This window comes from Papaver somniferum, chromosome 1, assembly GCF_003573695.1.
Source record: "Papaver somniferum cultivar HN1 chromosome 1, ASM357369v1, whole genome shotgun sequence".
Classification (NCBI taxonomy): domain Eukaryota; kingdom Viridiplantae; phylum Streptophyta; class Magnoliopsida; order Ranunculales; family Papaveraceae; genus Papaver; species Papaver somniferum.
In genome coordinates, this window is record NC_039358.1 from 246,499,087 (window position 1) to 246,511,496 (window position 12,410).

The window sequence follows — 12,410 nt, forward strand, 5'->3', positions numbered from 1 at the left end:
CCCGTGAATAAATGTTGTTACTGAGAGTGTGTTTAGTTACTTAACCTTTATGAGCATAATGTACCATACAGAATTGCAAATACGACCATCATTAGTATAGCTTCAAAGTGTGAATAATCTTCTGATTTCCCCTATCTATGGGTAAGTTCTGCCATAGTATGGTATTAGAATTGCATATTTATAAATACCCTATCCTCTTCCCTATTTTTCTATTGGTATTTTGGAACCCCAGCTTCGGAGCGAAGGAAACAGTAGGGCCTATAAGAGGTTACAGAATTAGATATATGAAGCTTAGTACATTAGGTATGTTTTTCGTCATTTCTCCAATGCATTCTATACATGTTTTTCAAATTTTCCTTGGTTCTTCGATTGCGCATGCCTTTTACCGGTTAATTGATGTGATTCTTAGGTTTTGATTGGCAGGTGCTTATTTCACACTGATGGATTTGTGCTCTTATTTTGGTTGACACAAGTAAAATTTACATCTCCTCTGTTTTTTCCTTCTACTCGCAGTTCACATGTCAATTGGTACTGTGTCCGTACTTGCAAAAGTTAGAGAAGGCAAAAGTCGTTTCATGTATATAAATTTAGGCAGCATGTTATACTTGGTGTTGGTGAAGGAGGTTTTGGCAGACTTTACAAGAGTTCTATAGTGTTTGTGCCAGATGCAACTGAAAGATGGTGCACACAGTGAACTGAAAAGGGGGGAATTAAAGAGACAAAGACCATTCCTGACTGAACTGAGTTAGTATCTGTTCGTCCAAATCATTATGTTGCTTATAAAAGCACCTTGGATTGGGACTATAGATACTAACCCAACTTTAGTTAGATAATTTCACAACAAAAGTTTAGAAAAACCATGGAAGATGATTCATACCTTTTATATGTGGTTCTCTAATTGTTGAAGAATTTATAATTCTTAGAAAGCAACAGAGATTCATGATTATACATCATCATTTATGAAGCTCGTATAGAGCATAATTTGGTTCATATTTATAGGTCATCATCAGCATCGGGTGCTGCTAAAAGGACGTATCTGCTATATGGAAGAATCTTATCAACATCCGTAAATGATAAATCATAGGTCGAACCGGCAAATCAAAAAATTTGGGTACTATCATATCTCTGTGCATCGGGTAAGTTCACGATCTGGAGATAAGCGGACTCGGACGCTGGCATCCACCACAGGGAAAGACAAAATGTTATGGTGGTATTAGTTTTGTTTTATTCATAGTGCAATTTCAACAAATAAATTGGCAGCATGAGTATGTTGGTTGGAATCTATTGTAGATGTCATGTTTGAGACATTCCGTTAGTAGTATGGAAACCAAATTTAGAATTTGCACATGTAGTTTCCTTTGACGTTTTGGAGTACATATATTTGCATATGTAGTTTTCTTTCCATGTTTTCTTTAGTTTCGGGACTCATCGGTGTCCTCAGTTGATCTGTGTGTTTGCAGCATACTTCTAAGAACTCGGGTATTTGCATTGATATCTACGACAAAGTCGGCACTGAAGGTGGTGCTTCTGGGATCTTTGGAGGACTTCATGCAGAAAAGAAGAGGAAAATGGAGCAGGAGGAAGCTGAAACAAGTATGAAGATTTTTCCTCACTTTCAAAATAAGTATTCTTTGATTGTATCTGATCAAACTTTGAATTCTTGATTGCTTAAATGGCTAAGCTCCGTTGATTTAAGGCTCTAATTTGGGTTGAAAGTACTGATTTATGGTCTCTTATTAGTTATTACTATAATGTTTAGTTTGTTTGCCATATTATTTTAACTAGGGGAGTGTCTTACTTATGCACTTATGATGTACAATTCACATGGGATCTAATTGACATGTCTCTGTATGTCAAAGAGCCTAAGACCTCAAACTCTTCTATTTTCAGAGAGCTAACCGAGGATTCTACTTATACATTCTACGTAATAGGTAGCCATTTGTCATCTATCCCTATGTTCTAAGGTTATAATAGTAACTTTAGGTATCAGCTTATAGTTAATGAACTACTGAGTAAGCAGCTTAAACATCCCTATCTTATTTTTTTCCTTTTAGGAGTAACGGAATATTTGCATTTCCAGGTATTTCTATCAACCTCTTAGTGACCAATCCTTGCATTTCATGTCAGTATGACTGTAATTTCATGTTGTTTTACTCAGAGGGTGGGGATTATATAGATTTCTTGGAAGACTACTAGATGAAATAGGAAACTGTGTTCCTTCCTCCTTGCACTGAAAGAAACAATTAGGATAAGTAACTCTGAGCTACATCTTACACTTCCACTGTTATTAAAAAGATATAGCAAGTTGTAAAATGTTTAAGATTTAGAGTGACGGAAACATTGTTGAAGCTTTTCAAGACTCACAATCTTTTGCTGGCAAACCCGTTGGAATATTTGGGTTTCAAGGTAGTGGTCAGGAAACAATTACAGAAGTCTCCAATTCTGCTCTCTACCTAAGCAGTAACAGATTATTCATTGAAAAGCAATGATTAGAGAGGGTGTGGGTGAACAAAATAAGGGAGGGTAATGATTATGGATGACTAGGGACGTCCAAGCATTCCGAGATGTTCCTAGCTCTAGGATCTAGAGCACTAAAATAAGATTTTTCACATATGTTTATTATCCACTTCATATTACACCTGTTTTTCTTTTACTATTACAACGAATCGTATCCCCTGTCGCACATCTTAGACCACCAGTCGCATTTCAGTGGAGCTCTAATTGCTAGCTGTAACCAGCACTTTGATTGGATACTCCATCTAATATCACATTTAATATAAGGCAGTGTAATCAAGTTAACATCTCTAAGTAACCGTTTATCTTTTTTTTTTTTCTTCAATCTCCATGAGTAGGATCAAGTGTCAGGGTTCAATACTTTCAGCATCAAATAGGTTGAGGTGGAAAAGCAATGTTCACGGTAACCAGGTACAGTTTATCAAGATGCCTTGATAGGTGGTTGCATTATTCAAGCATGAACATGTGGATTAAATTCAAGAATGAACACGTGGAGAATCAACAACGGAATTGAGAGTATATTGTTGCAATGCCAGTACCTATCACATATCTATGATACTTATATACTTTTTTAAAGTTTCGACACCTCTGGGGAAGAAGAATTACAGGCTAAAGGTAGGAGCTAATCTGTAGCCAACACAATTACATCAATTTATAACTCTTTTTATCCCCAAGACAAACACGTATAATGTCTAGGTATCGATGAATAACTTTTACAAATTTATCGAGTAACTTTTACCGTGTGACTTTGTAAATTTGTTAAATTTCGATGATTAAAATAAAGTTACAGGGTTAGTACTTCCAAATCCGAAATACTTAAAAAGATTGTATCAAACAGTTTACAAAGTTCCCTAAAACTAGGAGATTTCCAAAACCAGTTAGAATTTCGTATATAATAACATGGTTTACTGCTACATAAATCTGGAGAATAACAAAGTTTTTGTATGACAACAGTTGAAGTTTCAAGAAAATAAAAGATATAGTTTAGGAGATCAATAGAAAGAGAAAATATCTCTCGAAAATAAGATAGTTCAAACTTCGGATCAAAATAGTTCAATGGATGAAGAACATAGCGGTATCAATCAACCAACTTTAGGTACGGTACGACTAAAGAAACTCTGCACACAATGCTCTTAAGTTCTAAATTGAAAACCGATAGATTCCGTGACAAATATGAGTTGAGTCGGTATATACTATATAAGGAGAACAGTGTCAGTAAGATATCCCGTTTTCGTGGTATTATCCGATTGAGTTTTATGAATCGAAAAAAAAATTGGATTAAAGATCATTACAATAGGATCATATATATGAACAACGAAATAGAAGACAAAAACATGAGTCCGCAAAGTTTATGTAATATCAAAAATTTGACAGAATGGAATAGCGTCACGTTCTATGAAGCACAGATACTTCAAATTCGATGACGTGTCCGTATCGGACGCCGTATCAGTGTCAGATACTTATGGATACGTATCAGATACTCCATTCAAAGTATCTCTTTTTCATTAATTACGAAAAAAATAGGGGATACTCTGAGATACCTCTCGGATACTCTAAGCGGGGATACTTCCTCTAATATAAGCATATATAATTTTTATCATTGGAGAAAAATTGGAGCATATATAAATTTTTTTATTTAATGAAGCGAAACAAGAATGTAACCATAGTAATATTCGTCTCCTTTCATGAAAAAATGAAATTCTACGGAAGTAGAAAGTATAATGTGGGATATTAGTGGAGATAAATTCAATTCACTAGACGGTGTAGGAAAACTTGAAGTTGCAAATATTTTACTTTTCGAGCCAGAGCTAGAAGCGGTGCTCTATGATGAAGACAATATTGATAAGTGATGGGCGATCGAGATGTTAGATAGCTTTCATATATTTTATTTTAATATTCCATATAGTATTAAAGAAGTATTTTATTTTATGTGATTCTTTTTACTAAAATGAATTATTATAAAATTAAATAATTTTAGTAAATACACGTATCCCTGCGTATCCCGTATCCCCATTTTTTGAAAATTTACGAATCCCCGTATCAGTATCCTGGTACCGAAATCCCCGTGTCAATATCCGTGCTTCATAGGTCACGTTTAGCAAATTTTTAGAATTGGATGACACTGACGAAATCAACAATGCCGGAAAATTTATACAATTCATCTATTTTCAGAAAAATGCTTGAAGCTTATTTACTGGGGAAAACTTTCAGAGAAGATTCAGCATCTAATAAGGCGTCAGATGCAAAAGAACTACGTAGACATCTTTGTACGTTTAAAAGTAGATATAATTTATGTTTTTAAGATATTGTTTTTGAAGAAGAAAATACTAAAAGAAATATACGGAGAAGTGATTTCTTTCCTGGGAAAACAAGTAACGAAACAGATATATAGAGAGCATGTCAATATGAGTCTAAAACCATGGATCCGGAGAACAAATAGAAGAATTTACGAAATATTATTACAAAAATGAACAAAAGGTTAAAAAAAAAAAAGAAAAAAGACAAGAGCATAGGATGTTAATATTCAAAGAACACCTGTAACAAAAAAAAGTGTTAGCATAGATAGAATTTGGGATCGAGAAAGAATGTAAACAAGCAAAAAAGTCTTATAGTGAATAAAACTGAAGAACGAACATGGGAAGTCGAGCACAACTCAAAGCCATATATATTTGGTTTTGGGTTAAATGTCTAGCAGAATTCAAAAAATATTTCATGAAATACATGCCGATAGGAAAAAATAATGTAATATTGTTTTTTCTTATCACTCAAAGATTGTTATATATGCTTCAAGAATAAAAAATTTCAAATAAAAAAAATCAGGTCAATATTTTTTAAAGATGAGAGCAAATTACTACATATTTAAAAGTGTATATGATAGCGCTTCGTTTTAAACTAAGTTTGAAAAATTTAACAAACAATAAAGTGTTGAAAGACTTGATATTAATAAAACAACATGAGAACAGTGCAGGCAAAAACTAGCCAACAGAAAAACTTATTGACTAATACGAACCGATATAAAAATTTGCAGAAACTCATTAACAAAATTGGAGTCGAAATTTTTTAGCACTTATAAAATAGTAAATCAATAGTTCCAAAAAACAAATTAATTAAAAGCCTTAGATAGGTACATATTCATAGTAATCTGCACAAATATCACGTTCAACCAAAATAAGATAATAGTAATATATGTTGACTAAAAAACAACATGAAATCAACATAAAGTTTAACGTAAAACGTACCATGGCATTACCTTTTAATACTATATAACTGCTAACATGGACTTATCCATTCTTTTGATTTTTATTTTTCGGTCTTCAATTAGATGATTGATTTTAAATTAAATCTAACTAGGGATAATTATTTATGAAAGTAATTGACTGATATTATTTTTTCAAAATATAATTTTGTTGGAACTGTGTGGGTAAATACAAAATGATTCTATTAGTGTTTACAAATATTATAAAAATATGAGTTCTATGGGATGATATAGGTTATCTATTATATAATTGACTAAGTTATAGTCTTTTTAAAGTATTTACATACGTTACCTACGTTGTAGTATTTTTTTCGTTGCAAAAATATAAAATATATACATTTAAGACTAAAAGGAGAGGTTGAGTCGGGGCCTTAAGACTAGCCCTGAGATACCCAATGTTTGAATAATTGATTACGGTGATTTTCAATTCTCAAATATACGTACATTCAATATTAGAATGAGAGGTTGAGCCGGGGCCGTAAATACCTAGTATTAACTGAAAATAGGATTATAAGAGTATGCCGGATCTGACTGTGCCTTAACTTCGAAGGTTTTGCTTTCCTTACTAAAACTGCGCCCTCTCATCATCCAGTTTACCAGTTCTCCCAAGAGATTTCATATTTCTAACATCCTTGGGAGTCTAGGGCCTCTAGGCCTACTAATTCTTGAATCCCACTGGAAGAGTTGCTGGTTCGGACCTTTGTCCTTTCTTACCACGTAAATGGTTAACGCTTCGAGCTTCACTAGCATTTCAATACCGCTAGGAATAGGCATTATATATCACCCGAAGCATGGTAAATGAAACTTCTCAATTCTACCGAATTATTGATTTCTGTGGTAACTGAATAACAACTATATATTGCTACCGAGGTTGCTAGTTAGAGACTCGGGTTGCTGGGTAATAATGCTTTTAACCCAAAACTGTCAATCTTATATTATGGAATTAGGTAACCCTTTTACGTCTAAACCAGAGAGATTAAGCTGACTTACGTAAGTTTCTCAAGGATCCAGTTTCTTTAGTATTCTTTCAACATTATTTGTTGAAGGTCCAAAATTTGCAAATAGAATAGCTGGGTAATGGAGACATGATGAGTTCAAGGTACCTCAGATGTTGAAAAACAAAAGGAAGGAGGAGATTCCAGTTCGCCACCAAGAAAATAAATTATAGTTGAAAGAGAAAGAGAAATCAAAGTTCCATAAACATAAGAGTTTGAGCGTTTTAGAACATCTTTATGTGGGGACTGTCATCCCAACTAGGTTGGCACCACCACCGATCATTATCTGAGGCAAAATGTATTAATTTTCAAAACAAAAACCATAAACAAAAATACATACAAAACTGAAATTTATACTCTATTTGTTGTTGAAACCAGATTAATCCAACTGCTCCCAAATGAGTTACTTGTCCATCTCCCGCTGCACATGGCACGTCTTCATCTCTGTTATTCTTCATGGAGCTCCCCACATGCATATTCGACCTCTTACAATCCATCATCATCCATTTATTTATATCTACAGGAATTGCTCACCTCTTCCTGTGAGTTCTGAAAACGGGACACTATCACGTTTAATATCCAGAGTAAGTGAAGAAAACTGGAACGTGATACTGCGCCCATGTTGAACATACAGTGATGCAATAATATTAAACCACCATGTCTTTACCTTACTTTGTCGATACCTTCATTGCTGATTATAATCCATGCATGGAATTTTGTAACTCTCTGTTGGACAACTTTCAACGTAAACTAATACCGTGCTGGATATGTAGATGGCTTCCAAATTGAATCCTGCATGATAATTAGATTTTTAGGAAAAGAAAAACAGATGAAAATGCAAATTAATGAAAACAGAGAGAGAGAATGAGAAGGGACCTGTTGATGTTGGATGGATGATATGAATTGTAGCAGAGCTATCTGATCGCATTGGACCTCTTCAAACCAGCACCAACAGAGAGCTCTTCAAGAAAGGTCAAGGATGACTTATTGAGATCATAAGGTAATGACTTCTCGAAGTTATTGCAGTCGGTGATTCTTATATTCCGGAGAGAAGACCATAATCGTAAATCTGGTATAGATTTCAAATTAGGGCACCACTTGATATCTAATCGCTCAAGGAAAGGAAAGGAATTCACAGTTGGAGGAAGTGCACACCATTCTTCCAAGTTTTTCATTTTTTCAATTGTAAACCTCGTTAGCGAAGGGAATAATGTTGTTGTTGTTTCTTTTTCCTCTTCTTCTTCCTGCTGGTAATAAAATTGTTTACCCAAACTCTTCAGTGAATGCATACCCTCAATACGAAGATCCTTAAGACATGGGAGTTGACCCAGGCCTACAAGATTTCTACAGTTGCAGTTTTTAAAGAATAATACCACTAAATTTGGAAGAGAGGAAGATGAACTCATCCACTTTGGAAGCTTTAAACCAGGAAAACCCTCGATCCACAATATCTCCAAATTAGAGTGAGGTTGGAGACCTTCCAGCACCATAGTAGCACCAGCAGCCACTTCTTCATCTTCTTCTTCGGTTTTCCATCGTAGCCATAAATCGTCAAGGTTTAGCTTGTCTTTTAACTTGGCCGTCTCCGCCTCTATTTTGCCACCTCTCACATTCTCTAGATTTAGTATCTGTAACTTCCGAAGGGAGTTTAGATCTGCTAATTCATAGATAGAACTAGTTCGGGTGGTGCAGACTTCTTCTTTCGTCACCAGGTAAGGTTTTAATACTTCGAGGCGAGTTAGGTTTTCTATGCCACTTGGCATTTTTACACCATCCGTTCTTTCGCCGAAAGTGAGTCGTCTCAATTCAACCCAATTCTTAATGTCTTTGGGAAACTTGCGAAGAAAATAAAGGTCCACTGACTCTAATTTACAGAGGTTGCTAGTCAAAGATTCAGGCAATTCATATAAATTAGAAGTACCATTCAAATCAAGTGATCTTAGTTGTGTCAAAGTTCCAATGTTACGAGGTAGTGCTTTTAATCTCCAGCAACGGCGGAAGGTTAACTTCTTTAGATTAGAGATGAGACAGATTGAGTCGGGTAACTCTGTGATTATTGTGTATGAAATGTCAAGGGAAGATAGATTTTGGAGAGACCCAATATTTGTCGGTAAGGCACTAACATCACAACACTTCATATTCAAAGTCTGCAAATTGGTGAGCCTAATGATGGAATCAGGTAACACTTTGGTTGCTGTGTAAGAGATATCAAGATGACGTAAATTTGTCAAAGAACCAATTATGTTGAGAATGTTTTCAATAGTTGAGTGTTGATGAGAATTTCCGAAATCCCGGTGAAGGTTGAGAATGTTGAGAATGTTTTGAATAGTTGAGTGTTGATGAGAATTGCCGAAAGCCCGGTGAAGGTTGAGAGTCTGCAGATTGTAGAGTTGACTGATGGATACAGCATGAAAAGATTTAATACAGGAATAACTGAGGTCAAGGTACCTCAAGTGTTTAAACTTCAAAGTTGAAGATATGGTTTCCTGTGTAGCAGAATCAAGCCGATGAATTACACGAAGACGCTTGTTACTAGCTGAACTCTGACAAAAATAACCTTCTTGGCAGAAAACTGTGCGCAGTTTTTCTGCATTTTTGGAGACATTAGAAGATGGTCTTGATACTTCTTCCATCATTAACCGCAGACGACGAATTCCAGATACATCATTTTCCATTTCACTTGTGTTTAGAATCGTGACTTCATGACTACCAACGACACTTAACGCAAGATCATGCACCAAATCATGCATTTTGAACGTTTCAATGTCACCTAACTCATCATCCGTTTCTACATCTTGAAAGAAAGAGCTAGACAACAAACTAAGGAAATAATCATTACCAACATATTCAGGTGAGATTTGATTTCTTCCCGTAGATGGATGAAGGAATCCTTCAGCCATCCACAATTGAATCAGTGTTTCTCTATTAAGTTTATGATCTTTGGGAAATAAACTGCAGTACGAGAAACACTTTTTCAAATGAGAAGGTAAATTATCATAGCTCAATTTCAATATTAGTATGATTTTGTTCGGATTTTCTGGTGTATTGAAAACGTCATCGTCTCTGATCGCTAACCAATCAGATTCCTTTTTTTTCAAGCGCATTAGATTTCCGAGAAAAATAGCTGCAAGTGGTAAACCACCACATTTTCTCGCTATCTCCTGGCCTATTTTTGACATAGTTAGACTCTCGACTGCTCCGCCTAGAGAATAAGCTCTATTCTTAATGATTAACCAGCAAGCTTGATTACCTAAGGTTGTTAGATTGTACGGTGGAATGTTACCCCTAACGATAGATGCAACATTTTCTTTACGTGTAGTTACTAGTATTTTACTCCCTTGAGCACCCCCGCTTAAATAACCCTTAAGTTTCTCCCAGTCTTCGGCATTCTCGTTCCATAAATCGTCTAGTACCAACAAATATTTCTTCCCACTAATTTCTTTATGAACTTTCTGTACTAGCACACCGACATTCGAAAAATCATCACACTTTTTTTGAGTAATGGACTCGAGAATATTTTTTAAAATTAGATAGATATCAAACTCCTCAGAAATACAGACCCAAGCTCTTGGCTCAAAGCTTCTCTCAATTGAGTGGTCTTTGTATACCAATTGAGCTAGGGTCGTTTTCCCAAGTCCCCCCATACCCACTATGGACACGACTGAGATATTTTCTTGTGGACTAAAATTATTGGATGATGATGATGAAGGATCAGTCATCAATAACATCTCTACTATGCGAGATTTATCTTTTTCTCTTCCAACAATTTTAGAATCACCTATGAAAGAATGTGTAATTCGATCTAGTTGTTCAGTATTTTGATCATCTTCAAAGCTATGTTCCAACTTAAACATAACGTTGTCCTTAGAAATTCCATCTAACTCTTTATTAATGATTTTGATTCGTTTTGCGACTTCCGAACCAAATTTAATTTTAGATAGGACTGTTACCTTCCCCGCGTTTCCATCTTCTTGGGATTGACGCATAACTTCATAAGAAATTTCATCCAAAAGGTCGTCAGCATCATATGCAACATCCTGGAGCCTTCTCAACCAGAGCTGCACGATTTTGTCTTTCACCTGCTTCTTTTCAGCATCAGATGTAACAGCAGCGATCATCTCCAGTGTATCCTTGAGCTTTTGCAGATCTTCGTTTACAGCCCCAACGTTTCCAATTTTTTTGGCAGCAACAGAAACCAGCCTTTTCATGAACCCTGTGGCACCGTTAACAAAGATCTCTTCCAACGCCATAATAATGATTTCAAGAAGAGAAAGAAATAACAGAATGGATGGAAGAAGAAAGTAAATGGAATATATGATCTTAAGTTTTTTTTTCTTTCTTTTTTTTGTGTTGATGACTAAGAGTAAGTGATTACAGTTATGTGAAATTAGCCATATATAGGAACTGCACAAACATATGCACAAAGTCAAATGCAGCTAGCTGTGCACATGATCACCAGCTTTCAATTAAATTTGATGATCTGATTAAGTTGACTTCTTGCCCTGCAGACGAAGGTGCATTCAGATCCAGGCAACCACTCCTTGCCAGACAACAACATGTGATGTGAATGTGTGCAAGTAGATTTTGTTTTAGTACCTAAACTTGAGCAAGACCCGCTCAACTTGAGTTCTTTTATTCAACAACCTGATGTTGTTTAAGTGTATCAACAACTTAATTCAAAATTTAATAATCCAACTTGAATAAATTTTAGTTAACTAATATCAAGTGCACCAAGCTACATGGGGAAGAAGACCAATCAAGTGGCTAATAATCAATTGCCAACTGCAATGCAATCATGCGGACTACCTGTATGTGCTCGTTGGACATACTGCCTAATCTAAATACATTTACCATTAGGCAGTATGTCAAATAATGGGTACTATTTGTCTTAATCACATTTTCTTTTGTTATAATTCAAGTGGGCGGAAGATAAGATCAAATAGCAATTATGCAAACTACCCGTGGGTTTGGAGTACAAGATAATGTGGGACTAATAGTCTCAACATGGTGGCTGTCATTCCTGATCCTTAGGTAGGCTGAATACCAATTCATTATCGTTCGTGAGTAACTAGTGCAGTATCAAAGTGTTTTACTTCATCCATATTAGACTACGGTAAAGCATTTTCTATATGTGTGGCTGCAGCTTGATCCAGCTGTTAAAGAGGCATTTGATGTTGCAACATATATGCATTTCATTTTGCTCAGAAAACTCCCCCGGTGAAAGTTGAGAATATGCAAGTAAGTACAATATCATTCCCTTCCTTCTGTCTTTCTGGTCCACATTTTTCAGTATGATTGACAATCAAATAAATGCGTTCTAATTAAACGAGGACTCCGAATTAAAAGAATTCCAGGGCCTCATTCCACTTTTTTTGTTTAATCTTTCTATCCTTCTCTGTTTATCAAAATTATAATAGTTGTCTCTGATTCAAAGAGCCATATGCGGGGATGATCCAAGGTTATATTTTGCCGAGGATGTTCTCCTCACAAAACCTCAATCAAAGATAAAAAGTAAAAGATCCCCGTCCTATCATGAATTAGTAGAAAAATCAATAGTGAAATGGACGTGTCTTTCAGTTTTTTCTTGAATGTAGAGCATATCGCTAACTTGACCCTTTATTTGTTCAGGGTGTTAGATGCAAGCA

At 35.4% G+C, this 12,410-nt stretch overlaps 1 protein-coding gene across 3 annotated transcripts; it reads right to left on the reverse strand.

Annotated features, from left to right (window-relative positions):
• Positions 1–6,912: 6,912 nt before the first annotated feature.
• On the reverse strand, positions 6,913–11,146 carry LOC113323949 (disease resistance protein RGA2-like). 3 transcript variants are annotated; one of them, XR_003347904.1, is made up of 3 exons: positions 7,642–11,146; positions 7,433–7,557; positions 6,913–7,314 (listed from the first exon to the last, which is right to left on the reverse strand). XR_003347904.1 is itself a non-coding variant. In XM_026572294.1 (2 exons), exon 1 carries the CDS (start codon positions 11,013–11,015, stop codon positions 7,680–7,682), a length of 3,336 nt encoding a protein of 1,111 aa, XP_026428079.1. In that variant the 5' UTR covers positions 11,016–11,146; the 3' UTR covers positions 6,913–7,557; positions 7,642–7,679. The 3 variants fall into 3 exon arrangements, 2 of the variants coding, with proteins under 2 accessions (XP_026428079.1, XP_026428085.1); XM_026572294.1 differs by having other exon boundaries at positions 6,913–7,557; XM_026572300.1 differs by lacking the exons at positions 6,913–7,314; positions 7,433–7,557 and having other exon boundaries at positions 7,725–7,834; positions 7,921–11,146.
• Between the last annotated feature and the right edge of the window lie 1,264 nt (positions 11,147–12,410).

Excerpts from the sequence above, each read along its gene's own strand:
- LOC113323949 (XM_026572294.1), bottom strand. The coding sequence starts at position 11,015 with ATGGCGTTGGAAGAGATCTTTGTTAACGGTGCCACAGGGTTCATGAAA.